The 27,615-nt window shown below is 37.7% G+C and overlaps 1 protein-coding gene across 2 annotated transcripts; it reads right to left on the reverse strand.

The window, feature by feature from the left end:
* Nucleotides 1-7,331: 7,331 nt before the first annotated feature.
* ORP1D (OSBP(oxysterol binding protein)-related protein 1D) lies at nt 7,332-27,542 on the reverse strand. Of its 2 annotated transcripts, none has more exons than XM_039133803.3 (8): nt 26,465-27,542; nt 21,461-21,817; nt 19,510-19,597; nt 17,087-17,562; nt 14,628-14,783; nt 14,085-14,393; nt 11,945-12,289; nt 7,332-7,665 (listed from the first exon to the last, which is right to left on the reverse strand). In XM_039133803.3, exons 1-8 carry the CDS (start codon nt 27,026-27,028, stop codon nt 7,498-7,500), a joined length of 2,463 nt encoding a protein of 820 aa, XP_038989731.3. In that variant the 5' UTR covers nt 27,029-27,542; the 3' UTR covers nt 7,332-7,497. The 2 variants fall into 2 exon arrangements, with proteins under 2 accessions (XP_038989731.3, XP_088576087.2); XM_088719961.2 differs by having other exon boundaries at nt 11,945-12,285; nt 14,081-14,393; nt 26,465-27,534.
* Between the last annotated feature and the right edge of the window lie 73 nt (nt 27,543-27,615).

The raw sequence follows: 27,615 nt of genomic DNA on the forward strand, positions 1-27,615 counted from the left end.
AGCAATAAATTTGGAGCACCCAAACTCTTAGCAATTTAGATACACAGTAATTAGGTTATGAGGTGGATGTGGCCTCCCCATTCTAAGATGAAAAAGGAATATATTACACTAACCTTCTCAGGATTTAGGGTTGTTGCCATCGAAACTAGGTTAAGGTCGGAGTGTAACCCAGACGACTTAGGGGTTGGCTGGAGACAGGCTAAATAGGCAGAACGAGGTGCGGGAACTGGATCTGCTCCGTGTGTGGCTTGCAAAAAATTCGCTTGCCAAAGAGTTTTCGGCAAGAGACCCTCCAATATCAAAGTCAGAATCGAGAGCAACAGTGTGGAAGGGAGAGAATTTCAGCAAAGTAGAAAATCTACGAAAATAGTTGTGTGTGTATTGCGTACCTCAAGTTTTTGGGGTTGTTTCTCTTGTATAGGGAAGCCAGCTTTATTATTACCTAGGCTGATATGGCATGCAATGATGGCCAAACAACGTTCAGTCACACGACCGAGGCATGGGCGCTAGGCAGCGTGGGCGGCGTGCAACGTAGGTCTAGCGTGGTGTACGATGTTGCAGCAACTACAGGCTGCCAAGATTGTCGATTGTCAGGGCTATTAGTCCTTATCGACTCGTGCGGATTAACTCCTCATCGGGGCTGAAGTAACTCACTTCGGTTGGTCCGCTGCTCGGTCAGGGCCGAGGCTATTCTCTTTGGCTTATATCCAAGGTCAAAGGGATGATCTAACCCGAGGTTGAGCCATCCAATATTTTTTCCACCACTTGCCCCCACTTTCGAGGCCAAACTGCATTTCGGTTCGGGCAGTAGAAGTCAACAGTCGCCTCGATTGAGGGTGAGATCTTTGTCATGAGCATTAAATGTGTCAGATGGTCTTTTCGAAGCGTCGTCGGATCCGGGCTACCTAGAGACATCATCATTGCAGGGCAACTCCGAGTCACCATCAATGCAACGATCCGTTGGATAACCCATGCCATACCTCGGGGTGATATATGGCTCAATCTGCTCGAGTAGCCAGGCCAATGTTCCGATCGAGGCTGTTTGCACCCATATAAAAGGGTGTCCCCAACCCTCAGATTCTACCTTTTGCTCCATCTACCCCTCCACATGAGTATCCCAGCATTCGGGACTCCGGATAGTCTTCTGGCGAAATCTTTCGTTCCCGACGTTGGCGTCCTCCGTCTATGGCTCCAACATCCTCCGTTTTCTCCATTTTCTATAGGCTTTCACTCCTTGGCTACTCAGCTCTTTTCTTATGTTCTCCTTCTCTACTTGTCTCCTTTTCCTTCATCTTCATCTTTCTCATTATGAGCGACCGTGAGGTTAAAACCCTAGAGGGAAGTGGTTGTCGGATCATTCTCCCTAGGCTTGGTAGTCGTCACCCTTAACTGAGTCTGGAGCTCAACCTTTAGAATCGAGAAGCAATAGTGTGGAAGGGAGAGATTTCAGTAGAGTGAGGGCATTGTGAGAAAGGTTGTGTGTGTATTGCATACTCAGATCCTCTGGATTGTTTCTCTTGTATAAGGGAGCTAGCTTTATCGTTACCTGGGCCGACGTGGCATGCAATAATGGCCAAGCAATAGCCGATCGCACGATCAAAGCATGGGCTCTAGGAGGCGTGTGGCATACAGTGCAAGTCTAGCGTAGGGCGTGATGTTACCGCGGTTGTGGGCTACCAAGGCTTTGATTATTAGGGTTGTCAGTCCTTGTCAACTCGTAATAATTAGCTTCTTAGCGGAGGCCGAAGTAACTCACTTCGGTTGATCCGCTCCTCGACTAGAGCCAAGGCTGTTCTCTTCGGCTTACATCCTAGGTCAAAGGGAAGATCTGGTCCAAGGTCAAGGCATCTAATATTTCCCCCAATAAGGATAATTAAGGTTGCAAATGGATCGAGTTGACCTGTGACCCGACGCGACCCGCTTAGACTTGATCCGACCAATCTTGGAAGACCCATGAGGCCGAATCGGATCCTAAAATTGGACCCATTCCATTTTTTTGGATCGGATCTAACTGAATTCAAATATGACCCGATCCATTTAAAATTTGGATAATTTTGGATTTTCAATCCTACGACCTGACCCGATACGATCCAACTCGAATCTGTAAAATTATTTGGGTCGTGGGCCGCTGGTACAAACCACTTAAAATTTGCTGGCCATTAGATTGATATCAAATGGGACGGACAAAATAATGCCACGGTAGGGGCAATCCTCCAAATCCAAAGTCCGCCACCATTCTTCTTCATTCCCAAAATACTCCTCCTTCCTCTCCTTATATCTCTTCCCCAAATTCTTCCCCAATCTCCCCATACAGAGAAACCCTAAAATCCTAATCCTAACCCTAGCATGGATCTGCAGCCGGAGGAACTCCAATTCCTGGGTATCGTGGGCATCTACCACTAGGCATCTAAGATCATGCTCTCATGGGGACGTCACTTCTCCCATATCGCCCTCACCCTCGTCCTCCCCCTCTTTATCCTCTATCTGGCTCACATCTACGTCTCTCACCTCCTCTTCTCCAAGATCGACTGCAACAAGGACACCCTCGACGATGCCCCCCTAGGCTCCCCCTCTTAATCCGCCATCCTCTTCTGCCTCTCGTCTGAATGGTTCGCCTTTCTCCTCTTTAAGGTCACATACCTCCGTGCCCTTCTCGTCCTCTTCGTCCTCTCCACCTCCGTTGTCGTCTACTCTGTCACCTTCATCTACACTGCCAAGGAGCTCTCCTTCGCCAAGATCCTCTCCGTCGTCCACAAGGTATAGCGCCACCTTATGGTCACCTTCATCTGGGCCTTCCGCCTCACCTACAACATCGCCTCTCTCTTCGTCATCGTTCTCATTGCCGTCCTCCTCAACCTCGTTGTCGCCGACGTCACTGCCAAATCCAGACCAGAAAGCCCTCACTTGTTGACAAACACAATACCTGGATCTGGACCCGACTCAAACCAGACCCGAACCTGACTCGGACCCAATTTTTTTGGATAGGGTCCGGGTTATACGTAGACCTAACCCGATCCGAATGACCTATTGGGTCAAAAATTGTAGCCGTGGATCCGATCTGACCCGATCTTCTATTGGATCGAATTTGAATCCAAAATTAGGATCCAAACAAAAAACCAGATTCGGTCAGGATCACTTATAACCCGACCAAACTATTTGCGCCCCTAAGAATAATTATAGATTCGTACCGGTATTTTGGAAATATACATATATCCTTCTATCATTATCTATCCATCGAATAAATTAATAGATCTTGTCGGCTTCATAACTCAATAACCTATTTAAAACTTAAAATATTCTTTTTTTATTATTATTTATTTTATTATTTTAATTTTTATTATTTTTATTATTTTAGAAAGGAATATTTTCGAAATGCTGAGTTAAATTTTTAATCACCTCAAATTTCGAGAAATTCAATGTAATTTATTCAGAAAAAAAAAAAATCTGACTCCAGACACAGCCGTGCTTAGCGGATGCTTGCGCCACCCAAGAGACAACAAATCACGAAGTGCAACTCCGATCTCCCTTCCACGCGTCGAAACCGAACGATTCAACCCGACATGGATTCTTGCTGACAAACCAGCCAAAGTTGGCTGGAAAATTTTTCTTTGGAAGTGCTGAAGAGTTGGATCGGCATGTACCAAAAAAAGAAAAAAAAAAAAAGTTGGGCATAGGCGCATGCCTCGATAGCCGGGCTTCGGCTTAGTGCCTTCGTCCTCCCCGAGGCGGCCTCTTGGCTTAATCTTTTTAAGTCCCACCACGACTCCTTCGTTCGCCGCGTTGCTGGTCTCCGGAGCGCGTGCCGTACGGCTAGCAACAATCCATGTCTTGTCTTGTTTGAGATCATGTGATAACAAGGTATGTCCAGGATCAACCTCTTCCTGACCATCTTATGCTTTGCTGAATAATATGCTTAAAATTGAGCCAAGTTTAAACTTTATTAAAACCTTGAATCAACTAAAAAAATTAGCCCATTCTTAGGATTTTGGACTGTTGAAGACAAATGGATGCTGAGACTCGGCTCGATAACAAGAACGTTTGTAACTGTTCAAATAACAGATATGGCAAATCTCCAGAAAAAAAAAATTATAAAGCTTGATAGAAGTTTACAAGATGGAATAGAAAAAAAATAATTATGTAACTGAACCAACCAATTTGGAATTAAAACCTAATTAAATTGAGCTGTTTTGAGTTCATAAACTTTTTTATATAACAAACAACGTCTAAGCAATTTCATACTCGGTTCAGCTTGACTGGTTTGCACCGCTAATTATAATCCAACATATATTAATAAGTAATTGCTTTAAAAATCTTGGCAAAATTTCATCTTTTTATCATTTAATTTTATAAGGAAATGGTATTAATGGTCACAACTTTTCTCCGGAAAAAAAAAAGAAAGAAAAGCAAAACAGACAGATATCCCTCAGCTAAATGGAAGAAAATAATTACCACTCCATCCATTTAATTGCTTTGTTTGGAGATGAATGAGATTACAAAAAACTAAAATCAAGAGATTCAAATGTTAATGTTAGTATAGAAACCACATCTAATGGCGCGTCGATTTTAGATGAATTTTGCAAGGCCCTCAATGAAAAATATGGGCATGAAACCTTCAAAGATATAAATCAATGGTGAGCAGAAGACAGGCATATTGCCCGGTTTACCCATGTCTCGCATGGCAAGTTATCCAGAGACAGGATACCTCCCGCTGTGCAGTCCACAGAGACAGGCAACCTTCTGCAGCATGGGTATCCACACTAGCCAAATGTCTGAAGTACCAGAGACCCATCTTTCACAAGGTGATTTCTTGCAATGGTAGTGCATGACTGTCTTCTCATCATTCAATATGCTTGGAACTTTATGAACTACTGGTGCATATAGAATTAAAGTATTAAACTCAAGTTAGTCATATTTGCTGCTTCTTAAACACACCTTAGCATTAGCCAAGTAATGGAAAGCTTGCAGTGGATCAAATAGAAACTTCTCTTTGGACAAACAAAAACAAAAAAAAATGATTAATAATGCTAATCTGGGCTCATGAGGGTGAGTTCCATATCATTAAAAAAATAAAAGTGCAAGGTCAATACAAGAAAAATGATCAGGAAAAACTTATAAACTTATAGATTAGATTACACCTGATGGCCTTACCTGAGAAAACATGACTATACTATATAAGCCACTAATTACAGCAGACCTTTTTGCAAAACGTTTGACCTATAGATCCCAAACTACTACAAACTCAAAACCATTAGCCCTCCCCTTTCTTGCATGTGGTCTCGTGTTTTGAGAAAAATCTTACTTAGATTTCCTGAGCAAGGAGACATTAATTAATCATGGGTCAAAACTATTATGTATTGGTCTTCCTCGCCTAACTGGAGCATAATCTGCAGTCCACCACAAAGACATCATCCCTTTCTTTGCCCCAAATCTTCCCCTTGTTGCCAGCCGCCGATGCTGCATGCTAGTGGCGCCTTCCGCATTCAATAGATTTGCAAAGGAAAAAAAAAAAGAAACATAATAAATGTGTATCAATGAGAAGATTATCTACAACACATGCATATAATGATAGAAGAGAAATTGTTCATGTCTTGATATACATACAGAGAACAATGGAAGAGAAGATGTTTTACCAACTCTTGTTTGATGATGGAGCAAGAAGAGTCCTGCAAGCATCAGAAGAACAACCAAAGCCTCCATTCTAGCAGATCCCATACTCCTCCCTCTCCCTCTCTCTATCTATTTGTTTAAATGTGAACTAAAAGCATGTCACATCAGACCTCAGGCTGCCTTCCTCAAGTCAAGGACATATGAGACTTCAGCATGAGGGAATTTTAGTAGCTAAATTCTGTCCCTCTAAATGCATGTAGGTGAACTAGCTAGACTCATATTCTAAAGGGAAGGAAGATTCTATAGTTTCAAGCCCTTTTAGTGGGTCTATAATAAGGTGTGGGATTTTCCTCTCTCTCTCTCTCTCTCTCTCTCTCTCTCTCTCTCTTGGGGCTGATATCTGTCAGAATATTTTGTCTCATGTGAGCTCCACTAGCAGGTAAGCACATGACTGTTAAAATTGGAGGTCATCGAGAAGAGAAGAGACACCATCACTGAGATGTTTATATATATTTAACCTTGGTTGATCATCTTGATGGCACAGTGTAATGGTGAATGGGAGGCCACCACGGCTACTCTTAGTGGAAGTCAAGGACAGTAGACCTCATCATTGGCCGTCATATGCATGGATGTAAAGATAAGCTCAAGACAAATATAAAATCCTATGTTAAACTCCCTTGAAATCTAACCATTATAAAGCTACTTAGACAGCATGCCTCGTATGATCATCCTATTGTTTCGCATGAAATTGTTCAGATTAATCCGTCTGAGTATTTTTGGTTTCTTTTCTTCTTCAGTGGGCCATGCTACAGGGAGTAGCTGTCCTCTTAAATCTATGGACCACCAAGCTCCCCATGAATGCAAGCTCTGATCCCAATGTGTTTTTTGATGCCATTACCTAAAGATTTCACCAACAAGGTTCCTAAAGCTTTTATTTAGTTCACACCAGAAAGGAAAAATACTTGGTAAGCCCAAACATAGTAAAGATTTGGGAAACAATTGATAATAACTTTTTCGTCAAGATGACATCAGCTTAGAAAGTTAATTGATATTATTTTTTTGTAATTACTTATTTGCTTCAGCAATTTGGGACTAGATTACCCTTTATACAGCGGTAAAGTCGCCCATTATGCAAAGATCATCAACTAATAACTTTGTTGCTAGGAGTATTACTTAGAAATTGAATTAGTTGATTTTGTTTACTAGAAGGTTGTTCTTCCACTATAGTGGAGAAACAATCCCAAGCAGGTCAAGGATGAAGAAGGGAAAAGGATACAGGAAAGCTCAAATCATGTCCAGGTTTATATATTATGCCGATATTAAAGAAGAGAGAAAAAATGTTTCTCTTCATCCTAGGAGAAAAGGTAGCTGCAGAATAAAACATTTCTTTAAGCAACTCCCTTTGGTTCGCTCAACTCACTTCAGTAGCTGCCCTACAAGCAACCCCCTATGCTTGTCAATCTTATGAAACATTGTACAAACACGACCAATTATAACTCCCTTTTGCTTGTCAAACTTCAAGTATCGTATATAGAGAGCTACATAATATAACAAAAGTTTTCCTCATCCAAATATGCAACACACAGGAAAAAAACTTTAGTATTTTGTTTTATATGTGCACATACTGTCTTCCTTGAATTAATTGGAATAGTTTAAGCTAATACACAACAGAGCACAATCCAACATCAAACATAGTACACCCTCTGAATTTGAGCAGATGAGACTTACCAAAAAATTACCAACCTCTTGATTATATATTACTACTTTATAAAATCCTTGCAAAGCTGTTTCTGAGAATAGGAAGATAATCTGAAAGACACAACACAGGAACTAAAACAGACACATGAAAAGGAGAAAGGAGGGGGAAAATAAAATTATAAAAAAAAAGCCTCAATCTACACATGGCAGAGAACTACTCTGGCCAAATATATCTGGAATGCCATCCCATTTGCCCTCCTCTCTTTCTTCCCAATATCCACCTACATATCGGTAACAATCATCTTCTCTATCTTTTCTGAACCACCTGGGTTGCCATCCCTTCTCCTGTAGCTTTCTTGCCTATACAACAAACCACGCAATTTATTTCAAAGAAAACCTTCAACATATAGAAGTAACAAAACTAAAAGAACCACATGTTCGCAGTCTAGCTCTAAGTCATTGGAGAACAAGAGAGTTTTATTTCTTTTCAAAATATTTTCCCTTTGCAGAAGCATCCAATAAGACATCAAGACGTAAACTCCAAATCAGCATGACAGAAAGCTAGCTATGACCCTTGGAGGAATTGCCTTATGTTCGTACTTATCTGGACTGCATTTTTATATATTTAGAGAGATGTCTGCTTTAAATACTAGATCTCCAACAAATACAGAGAGAAAAATAATAAGATATGTTACACATTAAGAAATAGGCAAAATAAATAACATACAAGCTGCATTTTTAAAACGTAACACAAAGCAACCCCCCTGAATGTTCAAGAGCCTTGGCACTAACCAACAAAATAGAAGTTTTTAATCTATAATTTGGATTATATGGTAAGGACTTCCTTCCATGAATAGTTAATGATCTTTAGTATAAAACTACTAGTTTCTTTGGAATGTGTGCATGTACTTATGTATGCAGAGAGAGAGAGAGAGAGAGAGATTTTGCATGCTTACATCTATTTTAACATAGAACAACGACAACAAGCTCCGCATCTACTCAACTATATTCATGTACAAGTCATGTGGAGTGAGCTCATCAGCAATGATAAACAGAAGAAGCTTTTCGGAATAATCCGGAATTAGTGCAGACTTAAACTGTTGCATTACCTATCTTTCAGAAATATTATCTTCTAATAACTGCTGATAAACAATATCACCAAATGCATGTTTTCCTTCACTTAGAAAGAATGATGTATCCCCTCTCCCACTACCATAAGCAGGGTAATTTGGCTCAATAATAAACAGATCCAGCATCTATGGTGCATGAAAGACATTTAAGAATTAAGGGCTACAAACAGTTTTTAAATTGAGACAACCCGAAACTAAACATTTTTCCTTTTCAGTTTTATGGATTAGTGAGATGAAAAATGACACAGAAGATGCATGATCATATATCCAAAAACAACAGCTAGCAGCAATTTGATTATATTAGCATGGAAATAGAAAAGTACGTGCCCATAATGCCCTTGTAAATGTCTTGAAATTTGAAAACATTTTTGCAATATCTGAACAAACTCTAAAAAATAAAATGTAGGCATGTATTTTTCAAAAAAAAAAAACACTTTGCAATCCAATGTGGCACATATCTACCTGGTCACCCACAAATATCATGTGAGACAATTTCATTAACATGATAGCAGAAGACACTGGAACTACAGACAGGCCCTTCTGCAATCTAATTTTTATAAACGAGAAAAGATTTATGGTTAAACCCTCATGTTTTTGTATTTATGTGGAAAATCCTAAGAAATATAGCCATTTCAGTAGAATAATATATTGCCTGTTCACTTCCGCTTTACAATGGGCCAACTCCAAGTTTAACAAGGGTTTTAACTACAAATTCAAGGTTAAGGGCACAAAAAACAGAATGGGCACCTAAGTCATATATAGATCACAAGTGCAAGCCAAGGGCAATGAGCCTCACCTCAACCATTGTGATTTCCGGTTTGCATGTACTCTAACTAGAAATATGATAAAAATCACCCAGATCTATTTACTCTAACAGCTCAAAGCATGCGCCGTGTACATCAAATCAACACCTTGTTGATGTGATTAACATAGTTGATTAGAGTGGGCAAACATTCCTTGAAAAGCATCCCTGGGGGTTATTATGAATACGAACATATGCAAATTTTACATGTTAAAGCTTGTGAAAGGCATTGCAGAGCTTTGAAAATCCTTGGCATAAGAGCAGCTCATCATTTTTGCTCACCACGAGTCTCAGGAAATATCTGATCCAAAAAACACAAGCTGCCAGCAAAATGAACCTAACAAATATAGATGATGAAAAAAATCCTGCTGTTGTGAGTGTTAGTGGCTGGCCAAGGGCTCGACCATGGAAATTGTAGGAAGGAATATTAAAGTGGAGCTGAATGAAGATAAACTAAGGTTTTGGGACCAGTTAATGTTTATTGGAAACTCATTTTCCAGAGAAATGAGAATGTTTTGGCACTTGGATGAGAAAACCAGAACTAGCTAGCTACCCACCAGAGATGATAGTTGCTGGAAACTTGAAGGAGATGGGCGGTCCTAATCTCAGGTCAGCTTAGAATTCTGAAAGGATAACAGCCTCAGTTTTCAATACCGGAATAATTTGGTCCAAGTGGGCAACACCAACATGTTCAGTAAACATTTGGAGAGCTCTGCAACAAAAATTAGATAGCCCAAGAGCCGCTAGAACTTGCAGCCTCTGTTGGTCAGTGAGGAACAAAATAACACCTTTTGTTCAATAATTGTCATCACTATTGGATGTGGAGGTTCATATAAATTAGGTGCGGATATGATTGAAAAATTATTTGAACTGAATAGTATTTTCCAGAGGCAAGAACTTCATTCTTAAGTTGATGGCATGGAACAACTTGTGCAGGAGTCTGGCACTTACATGGGATGTGAGGCATACAAGTGCAGGATGTGAGGCATATGAGTGCACTTGGGGAAACGATTGCATAAATACAACAGGCAGGATGTGTTGACAAGAAAGTGAAAGCAATATCCAACATGCAGGTAATGAGGTGCATCAAACTTGGTGGGTGCAAGTCAAGTATGGATGCTTAATAGTGGCCAAAAATTATTCCAAATTGTGACTGGATAAGGCCGTTATTTCTCAAGTTTGTAGGATTCAACTGATGTACCATGGGACATAAGGGCCAGAAGGGTATTAATGATTGAAATATTTTTCAGCTTTTAAATGATAATATTTAGTGTCATCTCAAGTCTAAGGAGTGATTCTTGCAGCTTAACTACAACGAAACTTGTGAAGCAAGTGTTTGGATGATGCAAGGGCACAGTATCAGCTATTAGATGGCAAACAGCCCACTAACTAACATAGTTTGCAGCCATTGGCCACTCATAAAACTTGTTTACATATACCCACATTGGCAATAGATAGCATAACATTAAGCTCCACAGAACTCCACTGAAGCATTTCTTTTTCAGCCAAGACCAGTCCAAAACAGATGTTGATATCAAAGAATCAGCAGAAACTAACTAATGGGATCAAATAAATGCATATACACCAAGTAAATTTTTTAACTATTTTTGTATTACTTATATTGTTCAGAAGCATGTTGGCTAAATTAAATTTAGAGTTGAGAATTTTGATAAGATTTGAAAGCATGGTAACATTAGGTTTCAAAGATATTTCAGGTTGAACAAAATTTTTGAAATAAGCCCAGCTATCCCAGAACTCACTAATCATATAGCCATGTAAATCATCATATGTTAAATTGTCATTAAACTCGATTTTTATCTGCACAACCAACAAAAAAGATACACCAAGCGATCCAAAATATTGCATATTACCTCCTAATTTTCTCTTAGTGGCTTGCTATACTTTTTACAATTCTGTATTTTCCACAATTCTGTAGACACTCTTTTTGTATTTTTACAATTTTCGACCACAAAATCCAAAACTAGAGATGAAATCGCTAAATTGCCAACATGAGAACTCAATTGGTCCAGCCAAAACTGAGTTCTCAAACCTATGTATATTATGTAGCTCGAACAATCATTAATTCAAAGCATAAATTGTTATTTACAATTTCAATAACTTGTTTCAAATATTTTGCTTCTTGATTCCAGCTTTTTCAGAGTACATTTTTGCAGCCTGATGTACTGAAAACATTCGTGGCATCTCAATGGCAAGGAATGCAGCTGGTATGATGATCTCTCACATTTTTGACTACAGCATAACAGCAATGCTAAGATTCAAAGTAACTCGAAGGCATTACAAAGTGGGATCTGTATATCACATATAACAATAAAAAAAATTTCACAGTTTTTATTCATAAAAAATCATGAATTATTGCTCAAAATGATAAGCATATTAAAAGTTCCTTGCTGGATATTCTACATCTTTGATCATAGGACTTAAGCCAATACCAGGATTAGGAAACATATTGAAAGGATAGAACAAAATCATGTGGATATCATCTAATCTTAAATAAGAAAGAGATATCTCACGAGTTTGCAAATTCTGAATTTTTGAATAAGCATGATCAAAGTGTACCCAGATGTAACAGAATGAGGGGGGGAACATGCAACTCATACTAAGTATTTCGAGACATATCATAAGCATTTTACCAGAAAAGAAAGTCATCAAAATACTGGCATGTTGGAATAAGCATAATAACAGGTACCTGTCTTTGCAATTGTTCAAGCCTGAGTTTCTCTGCATTTGCCAGCTCATATTCACCATTTTCTAGGTGTCGTTGATCAGGCCGAAGACGAGAGTCGGTTGGAGGCAACTTCTCCAACAAGCTAGGTGTCAACTCATTTAAGGAGATAGCAAATGGTGTAAGGTTGTAACGTGTCTGAGTGACAGACTTGTCTCGCTCCCATAGAAGCATGGCCTCAGACATTGGATCATACCCCTTGGGTTTTGTACTTGGATCACCCAGTACATAATACATGGCTTCATCCCACTTACCCATCAACATTGCTACCTTCCTTCCTGTTCTATTATCCTGCACAAATCCATGTACCTGCATGGTAAAATGGAACTATCAGTTAACAAAAAGGGGAGGTACAGGAGTAAAAAAATACATAACGATACCCGTCTATAAACATTTTCCATGTTGATTCAAACATACAACCTAATGTTGATAAAAATAAATTAAATAATCTAGAAAGAAATTTCTCTTTTCTGCTACAAAAGTAAGTAAAGTTAGTTGCTAATATAGGGGAATATACTAAATTATGAATATAACATACCCAGCCAAATTTCTGATAAAAACAAGTTAAAAAAAAATAACCAATGATTGATGAAGATGTTCTGTTCAGATTGAGGAGGTCTTGCTAGCAAATATGGAGATCCCATCCTAATCACTATCACTGGAACAACAACATTGCTATATTACAGGATACCACCATACATTAGATAATGTAAAGAGAAGACTATGAAAGAATAGATATATAAACCAAAGGAACAAAAATAATAATTTGTGTTAGTTACCATATAACTTCTTTTTCCTTTTTCTTTTCTTTTTGTGATGGTGGTGTCCTGGGGGTAGCGACGTGGTGTTCTCGAACAACATCAAATGCACACGTATAATTGGCCAATGAGTTTCCTAATTAGTAAACAGGTATCTCTGGGTTACTGAAAGAGAAAAGTACTTGATCTTGATTCTTATAGTTTCTCCTACATAATATTCTTGAGACATGTCTCAGTAATTGTCTAGTGTATGCTCTATCTCCCGCTAGTCAATTGAATGACATCAACTTTTAGTTTTTTCCATGGCCTAAAATGCATGAACCAGAAGTCTTTCCCTGGTTAGGATCAACAAAAATTCCTAAACTAACTGCTGATCGCCGAATCTTGCATGTGACACTATGCTATTTTTCTTTTCTTTAAAAAATGAAATGTGAAGATAATCCAGGTAATATCTCTACCATTTTAGTGGGAGAAGCTTTTCTGACCAAACTCTTCTTTTGCAACAATACTATTGATCAGACTTTTTACTGACTAAATAGAGTTCAAATGCAAACAAAAGAGAAGAAAAAATAATGAGTTTAGCAATTTTTTAGAGTCCTAATTTAGAAAGTGTTCTAGGTTCTTAATGGATTTAGAAACTCTTTAGAATCTCAATCCAAAAAAGTCAGAATCCCCAATCTAAGAAATGTTTAAAATACTGCAACAAATATTTTTTTCTTAAGCATGAAGGTAAGAAAGCCTATTCTTGAAAGTATCATAGCCATGCTTCTGCCACATGCATAGCAGCAATACAAAGTGCTGTTTTGCAAGAAATGAAGAGAAAATATATGAAGCCTAAAGCTTTTATTCATTTCCAGAAATGAGAAATAAGGCATCAACTTTCTAACAGAAGTTCTTTGAAGTGCTCAATAAAGTGGAGAGTGACATATACACAGAACAACTCCACAATCATCATTGTTTATTCTAGTTTCTAAGCTGCTGCAGTTTCAGTCTGTATTGTGTTTTGTGTGTTTTATAAGACTTATACACCTCTTATGCCTTCATGATCGGGCTTCTCAAAGATTGGGGTTTATTCTGTTTTGCTGGTTTTCTTTTTGGACTCTTTGTTGACTCATGGCAGTTCTTTTGCAGCTTCCATTTTGATCTCCCTATGAAACAAACCTTGATGCATGTTCACTCCAGAACAACCCCCACCCAAAAAAAATCTCAACCCAAAAAAGATAAATAAATAAATAAAATAAAATAAATAACAATTATCAGAAAACATTTTGCTAAACATATTGTTCCATGAGCTAGGGACCAAGTAACTGCAGAATAGAAATGCTATCTGCATCATGCAGAGGTACCTGATGGGGATTTCGATCAATGATGGACTGTTCTTTAAACTTGAGCTTGCAGGAGTAATGGCCACTACCCTTTATGCGCATGGTACCATAGTGATCACAATAAATTTTACCAATTATAATGTTATATATAGAAGTGGTGACTTTACTCCATTGAAATGTCTCTCCATCTTCAAACTGGAGAGTTAGAATGCCAATAGGATCAAGCTGGATAGATCGACCCCAAAACTTTCCTTTCAGATTAGAATCACCCCAGAATTTCCATCCTCTACCTTCACAGTGACAAGCGACGATCATTGGGTGGTGACTCACCTGAACAGACAATAATTTTTTACCAAAGAAAACAGTTCAATGTGATCAGAATCTGCATTATTTCGAGCACAACAAGAGGACACTAATTGCTTCTGCTGAAAACGGATAGAAATGAATGGGAAAAAATGAACATCACTAAAGTTTCTGTTCTATCCAAACACATGACATTAATAATCCAGAGTAACTTAACTAAATAGTATGCTGCACATTATTGAGAGAAGATAAGAGTGTAACCTTCTCAGAGAAGAAGTGAAGACCTTTATCTGGATAATCAGCTTCATATGTCTCCCCAAGAAGAGGGTTGAAAGGTTTGCATTGTCGACCTTCTGTTGAAGCATAGCCAGATACCGCAAATGCTGCAATGTGGAGAATCCTCATTAAGCTGTTTCCCTGCATATTTTTCACCACATTCTCTTATGTTTCACAATCAAGCAACAGACAGCACTCGACCACATGTTACGCTATCTGTTCAATTGAATATATAGGTTTATCTATGAGCTATAATAGGTAATCAGGTGAGGCAGCTCTTAAATGAAAGTTATAAACAGCAGGCTACAGCAACTGTAGAGTCATAAGCTTTTATATTGTTGTTGCCTATCAAGAATTTCCCTACTTGTTAAGACATTTTCTTTCTATTCAATGGTATCCAGGAACTATAGCTGAGAGTCTAAACGATATAAGTATACAGTAGAAAAGGAGTGCAGTGAGGTATAAAAAAAAGGAAAGAAAAAGAAATCTAATGGCCTGCCACTGGTTCAGGATTTGAATCAGCTCCCAAGCAACTCATATGCATAAAAAGTTTGACCCATCTTCATGGCATAAACATTATAATCCTTGTTCACCATTTGTTCTTATTTCAGAAGCTTGATGTGTATCTCTGATCCATGATTCTCATGAATAGATGAAAAATATAATCATCCATCATGAGAAAATGTTAGATTGGTCCAAACAGAAGCTATGGCAGCACCATGGCTGCTTATTCATATGTCATGGCAAAACTACTTGACAGTGTAAGCAATCTGACCATATGATGGCAGAACTATGGACAGGTTTATGATATAATAAAATTTTACATATCATTGTTGAACAGAAACTTAATGGGTGGTAGCGTTAATATCGACAAAGTTTAGATCGAGATTCAAGGTATAGTGTTAATTATGGTAGGATTATGTATATAATCACAAAAACCTGATTCTAAAGGCTGAAGTTCCATCAATGAGGTTAATGCTTTAATCAGGCATTGGACATAAGAAAAGGATAAAGCAATCTTGTAATAGTTCCCAAAACTGTCACAAGACCCAAAAAACTGATGCGAAGCTGCAATATCATGCAACTTAAAGATCTAAGTTTGGCTCTTCAGATTATTGCTTGTGCCTAGAGATAATGCAATTCTCTGCATCACATTATGCCTTATTCCCATGCATCCGGACTGCAAGTCTAGGTAGACGTCAATAATTTGCTCCTAAGTTGCACAAGCTTAAGGTGCGTACTGCGGTAGGTCTCCATACCCAGAAATGGCTTCTCTAGGTCTTATAGAAGTACTCTCCTTGAAAAGATTATCTAAGAGATTCAGCACCAGTGTGCTAAGATCAGCTTAGGATACAACTGGAAGATGTTTCTTCGCGTTGATGAATCATATGCATAAAGCCAATACCAACTAGATGGGATATAATTTGTTGGTTTAAGGCTAAGGTTAATACAATATGAACAGGAACACCCCAATACATGCACAGTATTCTGTACTGTTCAAGTCACTAAAGCAGTAAACATACCAATGATATAATAATAAATTACCATGTATAACATTACAAAAATCCCTTGTATTACTGATAAATTAAAGAAAATATGGCAATCAAGCAAACATGAAGAAAAAAAGAGGACAATAATCTAGAATAGTAGATAGCATTAAATATAAGCTGCAAGGCACTTTAAAGATCAGAAATAAAGAACAAATAGCATCAATTTTTTAACATTAACCATCCATGCTTATACCATGTTTGGTAGGCATTAATAGCTACCTACAGTGATGCATATTACCTGAAAAAAAAGTGGCAATTTTTTTTTTTCAAATGAACAATGCAAAACCTGAAAAGGTTTGTTACCACTGGCAATAGCCCATCATTACTTGAATAGTGGAAGACTTAATTGCCACTAACAAGGCAGATATCTAGCTCAGGAATCAGGATACTAGAAGTGTTGAGCTGCAGAAGTATCAATTTCTTGTGAAAGTTTTCAAAAAAGAATGTTCATGATTGCCAAGCATATACATTCATCAAAATGTTTCAAACTTATAGACATCATCATACATATGTAAGGATGATATTGTTTCAAACTAATAAAAGGGAAGGAAGCAGATGCTTCCGCACAGCCATTGAACATTCATTCAAGAGGATAGCACACTAGCTACATTAATAAGACTAATTAGTAAAAGTTCATATTAAAAAACATCTCCATAACAAATAAACATAAAACAAAAGCAGCAGTATGACCAGATCATCAGCAATGAGTAAGTGCCATCTTTGCACCAAAGAATTCCAAAGAAAACATAAAAATTTTACAGAAAACATTTACATTAAAAGGGCATGCTTATAAGTTGTAACAAATCAAGACCCATACGAAACAGGAATGGTAGTACTATTGTATATGAATAAGCAATTGATTAATAAGAGTTGGAATTCTTCCAAAGATTAAACCTGCTTGCCCCATTCCAATGCTCGATCGACCAAGTATGAATATTCCAGGTCCTCAAAGCATTTTTGCAAGGAAGAGAGTGGCTCGTTGAAATAAACAGGAAGACAAACTCCCGAAAGATCTTTTCCGATGTTTTCTTTAATTATTGACCACAAGCCAACAGGTTTTTCTTTTTCCTTTGGCTCTGGCAACTTCTCTCTCCGTTTAACATAAGGATACTCGATGATTTTCACTCCAATAACAATATTTCTTATATGATCAGGACAGCAGGAATCTCTATCACATGTTAAACACATGCAGCCATTAGTCATAGTTTCCCTACTACGATATGAGGCACTTCTTAGTGACTCTGATGATAGAAAGTCTCTAGTGTCAAAATACATCCCATCATCTTCATCTGTTTCCCCGTCTGCACCTTGACTTTCATTGTCTGCATCAGAGTCAGTTGCACTGCCCTCTGACATAACTGAATAGAAATCTGTAACATACAAAACAAGATGAGTGTTTTTAAAATTCCAGAAGAAAGAAACCAAGCCTGACAAAAATACATGGACATATTTAAATACAAAGGCATTTACATGGACACTATAGCCTCACAAAGTAAAACAGGTATGCTCCTAAATGAAAAATGAGCAAAACACAAGCACTTTTTTCTTTTAAGGACATTTTGTTTGTTTTCACTGGTAAAAGCACCATTTTGATGCATCAAATTACATTGCTGAAGGTCTGAATATTTTTCATTTCAATTCTAACTAATGAGAATAAAGGAGAAAATAGCAACAAGAATAAAAATGGACCATGCAATATCAGAAGCCATCTCATGAAAACTGAAAGGGGCCAGACCAGTGGGAAGGTAAAGGTTTGAGCATGTTAATCAACAAAAAAATTCAGCTCAAACAAGTCTCCATCTGCATGCATGAGAAGCGCCCCCAGAGTCCACCAAAGCATCCCACAACTATTTATAATGTTGCTTTGCCTATGTGGCATAAGATTTTAGTCTTTAGCTTCCAGCATGTCAACAAAATGGTTGACAACAGTAGCCAATTGTGGTGACTCATCCCCACAAGAATAGACATGCATCAGCTATTTTTTGTTCATTTTGGATCGAAAAGGGTCCATCTCTGGATGGTAGTCAGGATTTAACATGGAGATGGAGATATAATGAAAGCTTCGGAAGAATGAAGATAAGGAGAGGAACATTAATTAAACTAGCTTGTACATGTAATGCAATTTTGGTCCATATATGCCTCAAACAATGTATGTAGCCAAGGGAAACTGCAGCACAATTCCTCTCATTATCTTTTGAACATTAGGTGGTAAAAGTCAAATCGTCTTAAACTGAAGAATATATGTTATCCACTAGTTTTCCAGGTGCAGATGGGTCACATCAATCAATCTAACTTGACTCAAATTCCCAACTTAATTAGCTTAAACTCTAAAATGTAGAGCAAATACCAAGCAAACACTGGTTTCAGAAAACAAACATGAACCAGACATTTGGAGAGACAGGTTCAATCATGTACCAACTTCAGACTGAGTTAAATGGGCCAAATCTCATTTTTTGAGCTCATTTTCCTGGAACCTATAGAGTTTTTTTCAAGTAAAATCATGCAATGTCCAGCAAGATTTGAAGCAATAGCTTCCAAATAGATCCATGTATCTTTTCCTGGTGATTACCAGCATTATTTCAAGATTTGAAGCGATCATTGTTCACACTCTAACATATCCACAAAATATATAAATCAAAGCAAATTTGTGAGGATCCATGTGGATGTGTGTTTAGCCTAGATAAGTAGATCTTGGATACTTATACAGGACCAAGGAATCCAAATAATACATTTTGGCTAGACCTTCTTAGATGAGGTCTTGGGTTATAACAAATGGTATCAAAGAACAATTTAGAACCCCATCCAAAAAGGCTAGCCAAAAGGTATTATTTGGTTCCTTATTCTTGTCAAAATATTCAAGATCTACCTAGTGCATAGCCGGTGTGGGACTAAACACACGCCTGCACAGGTCCTCACAAGATTAAAATGAGTAGGGAGAAAAAAATGCATGCAATTTTTTCAAAAGAAAATGAAGCAGGGTCATGGTAAAAGCAGATTAATACAAATAGGGATAAAAGAAACACATGATATTTTTTCCAAAAGAAGATGAAACAAGGTCATGGAAAAAGCTTTCATAGTTCAGAATATCATATAACAATATGCCCATTGATTCATAAGAAAATTCAATAAATTGTGAGTATGATATGCATAACATGATGTCAGATAAATGTCAGATGACAGCACAAATTTGTAATACCAAAATAAATTATAGTAAATGTCAGGACATAGAAATCCCTAACTGATGCAGCTATATATATACATCGCGAGTATTATAACAAAGCATTCAAGAAAATAAATCTATTTCAAGCACTACTGACCACTGAATCTCCCATTCCCCAGTCCAGCATGTGCTTCACGCTCCTTTGTTTCGTCTACTACTGTAGTTTCCAGCTCCACTTTCTCTGTCTGCATGTCAAGAAAATAAGGACAATATAGTTCCTTTAGGACCATGTCTTTGCTTCATGACTCAAAAAAAGATACAATAATGAGAAAGAAATGTGAGCATCTGAAATAGGAGGTCTCTGCAAATGATTTCTTGAACATAATCTATCAAAGAAACATTAGTTAACTTTTCCCACCAGTTATCATGGGCACACATTGGAATTATCATCAGTCATCGCCATCAATATAATTCAAGCCTTTTCCCATGAAAAGATGGTTCTACCGTGAAGCACAACTCTAAGCCAATAAGTTATGAGAAAATATTGAGCAATTTTTTCAATTGCTGATTGGCCTGATGGCATTTCCCTGAAAATTAGAGCCAAACTCCTAGCTAAAGCAGCTTCAAAAAACAGAGGAGCCTTCCTTGAAACTTAGAAGGTCAATAGATTGTAAAGGAGTTTAAGTTTTGCAACAAGGGAGCAACCTTTTCAAATGTCATAAACTATCAAATAGCCTAGGCAAAAAGTATAAAACCCTATGATGCCAGAAATGATGTCTCGTGTGTCTATATATTAGGACATTTCACTGAAAAAAGAATGTGATGTGTGCTTTTCAAATTTGCTTCCCCAAGTTCTTGTTGCATGGATTACAAAGAAAAGGTGTATGTTAATTTTAAAATATACAGAAGACGAAAAGTTCAGCAGTCAGTTAGGCCACTAAACAGTGTCTGGAGTAATATTAATGGATTTGATCCATAACCATTATGCAGTAACTGATGCTCTGGGAGTCATATTTAAAATGGAGATGACCAACTGTAAGCATCTTATCCCTTGAAGCACACATGTGGACCTTGATGTGCAGTAGATTGGAGTGTCATAATGTGCATAAAAGTTTGAGCATGTGAACAGTGAGCTGCAAGAACACGTGTTTATGTAATTGCGGGAGCATTGGACCCTGGGCTGCCAAACTTTGTTTTCAGGTTGTAAATGCATACGAGCAAGGATATACAAGGTTTCAATTGCAAAGGGGCAGCAACAGGAGAGCAAACAAGAACAAGACAGACAGCAAAGACAAGCAGTTAGGAAGGCATGGCAAGTTTGAGATTAAGTCAAGGCAATCGAATGTTGATCTGATGTGGTGGAGAGAAGCCTTTTCTGCAAATATTCATTCTTGAAGTTTTACTTTATAAATAAAATTACAACAGTATATACCATGTTTTATTGCAACATTGCACCTGCATGGAACTATATCCATAAAGGAAAAGAGGTGGATGTTTTAGCACTGTAGTGACTGGTGAATATATTCCCTAACATCATAAAAATTAAAAGTTTTACTACAAGTGAAAACAAAATTTTTAATAATACTGCATAATCATCATTAAGTTTTAAAAAATGGCAATGCATGCTACAGCAACAAGCATACACCACTTATGATCTAAGGATATCACACAAGAATATGTTTGTTGTTAATAACAATTTATAAGATATAGTTAATGGAATTAAGTATTATTAGCATTTAAACAAATACTCCACATATTGTTCTTAAAATAGTACATGACAGTATATTGCATGCAGAAAGAATGTGATTTCAAAATGTAAAAACAAATCAGATGCAAATAATACGCAACATGAGAAGGTGGAGAACAAGGTTTGCACACCAATGCATACATAAACTGAAGAGAAAGATCAATCACGTTACCTTAAGAAGAAAAAATCAATGGAAATTAAAGAATTATTAAGAAAAAAAGATCAATAGAAATTAAAGAATTATCTGGACGAAGGAAAATTCTCATTAAATATGTTGGCAAATTATGCCTTTTTTGTTTTACATTTATTCGGTGTTGGTTTAACTGTGAAAACAATATCCTTGTTATTCAGAAAAAGTTACCTCCAACTGCCTTAGCGTGTCAAGTAAAACAACATGTTTTTGTTGAAGAGACTTTAACTGGTTCTGCAGCTCGGAGAGTTCAGATAGCATTATAGACTCGCACTCTTTGACTGCTGCTTCATTGAGTCCTTCCTGCAGCAATCGTTCACGCAGCTTCTCAGTAGAGACTGTGACATCCATGGTAGGTGCGAAGTCATTGCTGGTTAGCATACGAGGAAAGTGATCTTTAGCTGACAGCAATGCTTCGATCCATGCACTGCGATCTTCTCTAGAATCACACCGTAAATGAAGAGTTTTAGTGCCAGTGAAAATATATAGCCTTTTATCATCTGATTTACTGGCACGAATTGAAGAAACCTGAAAATCATGTTCACTGCTCACTTGTTAGTACAGAGGATGGAAGAAATGATACAATGATAATATGCAAAGCAGCAAAACAAGTTGATTAAGCCATGAACTATCAATAGGTTACATGGTGAACAGCTATACCAATTGTTGTTTGAGGATGATACCATAAGTATCTTATGGGACCAGAGCATAAGTGAATGCAGAATCATACAACAAAGGACGTAAAAATTTAAAACATCCAAATGGATCAACCCATCAATTACTGCATATATACTTAACAAAAAAGGCAGTAGATATGGATCAACAGAGGTCAACGCAACACCATAAGTTATAAATGTCTTCCTCATATGATGCCATTTAGCATCAAGGCCTTCAAAGTTGAAGAGAAACTGGCAACATACAATAAAGAACTTTCCATATAAAGTGATCCTAAAATAAATTATCCAAGTACATTAATTTGGAGGGAGAAATTCTCTGTTGTAAGTCTGCCTACAAACACACACACACACACACACACACAGAGGCTAGAATGCTTCTAACAGCATTCAGCCTCACATGCGGCACAATGAAAACTAATGATAGGCCTTCAAAATGAAAATGCATACTCATAATCATGATGATCTACAATGTCTATACTGGCTATAAACCAAAATCGTGCACTTTTAGACCTTTTACCTATGCATCATATGGAATCAAAATGGACAGTTTTAATGGTGTGATGCCATGTTCTAGTTTGATCTAGTCATACTAATTAACTAAATCTTCATTTGTATTTATTTTACAATTTTTTGATCAAGATCAATAGTTTGTATTTGCAAATATTATAGTCTATGATGTAGTTTTGCTCACTAGCTATATTCCTATTGTTTATCTTGTGCTCATTTAATTTATTGGCGAAAGACCTCTGATCTTTCACCCATATATTGGAAGGATTCAAATTGCACAATTTTAATAGGTGTTTGCTACAGTACTCCCCGGCGATTTTTATAGTATGCAGTTTGAGTCATTTGTTTTAAAATGGTAAGCTTAGGTGATTTACCAGGTAATCAATGGTACAAGTTCAAAGAAAAAGTTATCTTTTAAGGACTAAAACATTAAGGGCTCGTTCTTTGGAAGGTAAAAAACTTACCTGGGAAGCTGCATTTTCCTGGGTAAGTATTTCTCAGGCAACATAAGACATAAAAATAATTTACCTATGTTCTTTTATGCACTGAAAAATGGCTATGGAACTGTTACCCATGTTCATTTGCATTACAATTTTTTCGAGTAAGTTGCTAAGATCTATCCATATTTTTCATAGCAAACTTTAGTATATAAATATTATTATATAACAATAATATTGTATTATATTATATATATTATATATTATATAATATAATAATATATTATATTACACATTATACTATTATATAATATTATATATATATTAGACTTATATATCATGTTATATTAATGATATATCATAATAATATATAATGTTACATATTATATATTATAATATATTATATTATATTGGTTTATATTACATTATACTATATCATATATTATATTACATATTATACTATTATATATTATAATAATATATAAAATATATTATACTTATATTTTATATTATATTAATGATTTATCATAACAAATATATAATGTTATATTATATATTATAATATATATTATATTATATTGTCTTATATTATATTATACTATATTATATATTATTATATTATTACATAATGTAATAACAATATAAGTTATTATTATATTATATTATTATATTATTAATATAGGGTTGGGGAATTTAAGAAAAAAATTAAAAGATCATTTTACCGGCTGATAGGAAAATGACTTATCCACCTAGAGAAGCATGAGAACATGGATAAGTTGGTCAATAAGAACACTGATCAACTTTTCCATGATATTTGCCCACCAAAGAACTGCCCTAAGCCCTATTTTAAAGCTTCATATCCTTCTTTTTCTTCCTACTTTCTTGACACTCTGCAACGGCCTTATTGGTTGCCAGTTGTCTTCCATGGCAGCAATATCAACGCTCTCCTCTCCCCCCACCCTCCTCTCCAAACCACACCAACGCGCCATTTCTACACCACTGCATCCGCACCGGTGACCATGGCAATTGGTAAAAAAGGTGCAATCACCCCCTCTATTCCCCCTTTGCATCCTTGCCATTACTATTGGTTTGCTGCCGCACTGTTATAATCCCACATAGCACATCCATTCGCTCAAAGGACATTCTACCACTTCCTAGATTATTAACAAGCAACAGCCATGGCTTTGGAAGGTACTTAAGTGCCATCATTTAAGGGTGAAGTGGGGCTACAAGGATAAGTGATGGTGGCCATTGACTCAAATGTAGACAAGTAGCCATCATAAGTCGCTGAGAAAAAGCTAAGGAGATAGATGACTTTCCCATGAGGGACACTCCTAATGGTTCCATACTCCGATGAAACCAATGGTCATCACTGCCGGTAGGCTGCTATGGCTGCTTCGCAACCACGGTGAAACCACAGAGGCAAGACGTTGGGAGGTGGAGGAAAAAATATGGCTTATAACTCTCCCACAATACCTTCATCCATCAAAGGTCAGGATCTACTCCTGCAAACCATTAAAATATTGTGATGCCCTGTTTTGGTTCGATCTATAGTCCAGAAGCATACAAATTTATTGAATATTGGTTTATACATGTTTTAAAATATTTAGATCAAGATCAACTGCTTGTATTTGGAAATTATATAGTTTATGGTGTACTTTTGCTCATTAGCCATATTGCTAGTGCTCATTTTGTGCTTGTTTGATGTATAGATAAAAGACTTTCGAGGCAAATGATTTGTAGTTTCTAGGCATTTTATACAATTATATCCAAATTTTTTGCATTACATGAATGCAAAAAAAACTTTGTTAAAAGCATTATCCACATTTGAGAAGCTAAGAATAGTAAGAGAGAAGAAGGATTCAAGAAGAAAAATAATGGATAAACTCTATGTTCGTGGAGTATGTCAAAATAAGCCATCAAGAGTGGAAAAATATAAGAAGCAAAAAAAGTAGAAAATGGCCTAAAATAGCAGTAAAGAAAAAAATGGTATTAAAATTGTCATTATATATTGCAAATAAAATGAAGGAAAAGGAATGCATCTGTATTTGATCATTCATTTTTATTTATCCAAAATTTCTCATAAATGCATCAATTTATTGAATGGTGCTTAGACCCATGGTTTGGCTAGAGACTAAGAGATAATAATAAATTAATGATTAATTAAGCACTTTCCTTTAAATGAAAATGAATACTACAATCTATCAATTGTGTCATCGAATGTTAACATTTTGACTAGTTACTAAGAGTTACTTCAATAGAGGTTTATTACATTGTCATGGATCTCTTTGAGATGACACTGTTGCAAGAAAGATCTAAGACAAAGTCCATACCAATTTATGGTTCATGTTACTTACTGACTTCACTTGTAGAACGTGAAAGCTTGCATTAGCATAGAGTTTGCAACAAGTGCCCAAATACTAGAAATGGCAGAACTGACTCCAATTTGCTGATTGTTAATGACATGTCAGATGAAGCACAAAAAGATATCCTTTTCTTGTTCAGATTAATCTTGCGGTGCTTTGAGATCTTCTTAAGTGATTTTTAGGCTGAAAAGAATTCTCATCTACGAAGGATGGAAGGTTGAAAAAAGGAGAGACTTGCCGAGCTCTAATTCAGCAAACTAGACAAACTTGCCATCAAGTTCATTGGCACATATCATGAAGCTTGAGTGTAGTCAAGACTGGTTCTAATGATTGAGAATGTAGATAAAATGTTGGCTACAGGAAATGGAAACCCAGGTGGTGAAACCAATACTTCTTTATTCAGTCCCTTCATCTATTCCAACTTCCTAGTTGCCAATTTGTTATACCAGTAGAGATGTGGTTCACATGATTAATCAAATCATCTTCTGAAAGGAATATGGCTATAAATAAAGAGATTATAGGAGGTAGAAAGTTGTGCAAAAGAAAGGGGCAAGGTGTCTTAGAGGTCAAATCCCATGAAAAAATGGCATCTTGCCAATTCAAAAGTTCATCTGGATTTAAGAAAAGTAATATCGGATTTTGGAAGTGTATATCAATAACTCTGACTATTTTTTAAGGCAAATTTGGATTATCTGGCTGGTATTAATCAATTAGTCCTTTTCTACCACTGTATGATGAAAATTTGTAAGCATGATACAACTTATTTTCCGGCATACCCATGCAAAGCTTCTCATTGCGACATCCAGTGAACAAGTCTGCTATAACTTCACAGCGTTCAGCATTATTGCTTGGAAAAAGATGAACTTGTTGTTTTCATGGAAAGTGTACCAAATGATTGTGATTTTCTTTTCTGATCAAGGATTAGTTCAAATTTTAGATGAGACAAAATATATCAGAGAAGGTCATTTACTAGCAAAAATGGCATGTCTTATCCAAAACAGCTATGCTTTCATATTAACAACTAGTTGATAGACTATTTCATATGCAATAATCCCTGTTCGACATTGCAATTCAGGATGGACCAACCAACCACAAGATCAACGGCCTGTGCCAAAAAACAACTTTCACAAAACCAGATAAAACAGTAACAGAAGAAGACGCAAAGAAAGCAGAGAACTGGCACCAAACCTTCAAATGTATCTCCCCAAATGGCTTCCACTGCTTCGCCGTCCCCCGCCCTGCTGCTCCACTCGCCGCCTGGTCCTTCCTCACCCGTCTCAGCGAGTCCTCTCCGATCATCCGGAGGCCGCCGACCTCGCATACCGGCCCCACTGCAATCTTATCCGGCCCATGCACCTTGTAATAAGACAGCACCCCATCCTGCAGCACAAACCACCTCGATCTCCACCCCTTCCCATAATTCACCCACTTGTACAGAACACCCGCCACGACCCCATTCGTGGTGCACCCTCTGCAGCCGCCCTTCACTTCACTACCTTCCCCCGCCGCCGCCGGCGCCTCCTCCGCCTCCCGACTCACACCCAAATCCGAATCTGAGGCCAGCAACGGAACCTGTGCCGACGACAACAGCTGCTTGCTCGACAAATTCCTCCCCTGATTCTCAACCCCTGGAGGCGCCACCGCCGACGCCGACGCCGACGCCGGCGGCTTCGCCTTCAGCGTTACCACGGGCGAGTTCCCGCGCTCCCCCCGATCCAGCGACACCGGCGCAATGCAGCAGAGCGGATTCATCTCTACCTATATGATCCACCTAAAACCCCAAAAATATCCAAAAAAAACGCAACAAAAATCCCTAAAAAACCCAAAGAATCGCTGGAGATCGGATCCAAAGGTCTGTCGGCACTCAGCAAAGATTGGAGGGAATGGAGAAGGGATCGAAGGGCATTGGGATCCAGGGGGAAGGAAAGGCGGCGGCCCGGGCTCGAGCCCTAGGCGACGAGGAGAGGAGGGGGTTGGAGGGAGCTCGATCAAGGGAGATCGAGGAGGCAAGCCATGCGAGGGCTGCGGGGGATGACATAAGAATGGTACGAATGGGATCTAGAGAGAGAAAGAGAGAGTGTGTGTGTGTGCGCGCGCGTGTTTTATTAAAGAGAGTTTCTCAGCAGCAATTAAGCTGGGCGATAAAGAGGAGCAGGCGCGACAGATCCATTAAATTCGCTGATCGGCGTCGCAGCGCCAGCAGCAGCGCTCGGTGGAACGAGTGTGAGAGAAGAGAGAGAGAGAGAGGGAGAGGAAAAAAAAAAGTAGCTCTTGCAACGGATCTGCTGCATATATGCACTGTACCCGTGGCGTAGTATTCTGACACGTGTCTGTCGGCG

Source organism: Phoenix dactylifera, chromosome 4 (genome assembly GCF_051530095.1).
Source record: "Phoenix dactylifera cultivar Ajwa chromosome 4, Ajwa_hap1_PhDact_Kaust_v1.1, whole genome shotgun sequence".
In the NCBI taxonomy this organism is placed as follows: Eukaryota; Viridiplantae; Streptophyta; class Magnoliopsida; order Arecales; family Arecaceae; genus Phoenix; species Phoenix dactylifera.

Bases quoted from the DNA above. Each gene is read 5' to 3' on its own strand.
- ORP1D (XM_039133803.3), bottom strand. From the start codon at position 27,028: ATGAATCCGCTCTGCTGCATTGCGCCGGTGTCGCTGGATCGGGGGGAG. The intron at 17,563-19,509 runs GTCAGTAGTGCT...TGTATGTTACAG, and splicing joins GGGGAATGGGAGATTCAGTG to ATTTCTATTCAGTTATGTCA. The intron at 7,666-11,944 runs GTACCTGTTATT...TTTGTTGTATAG, and splicing joins TTGAACAATTGCAAAGACAG to GCAAGAAAGCTACAGGAGAA.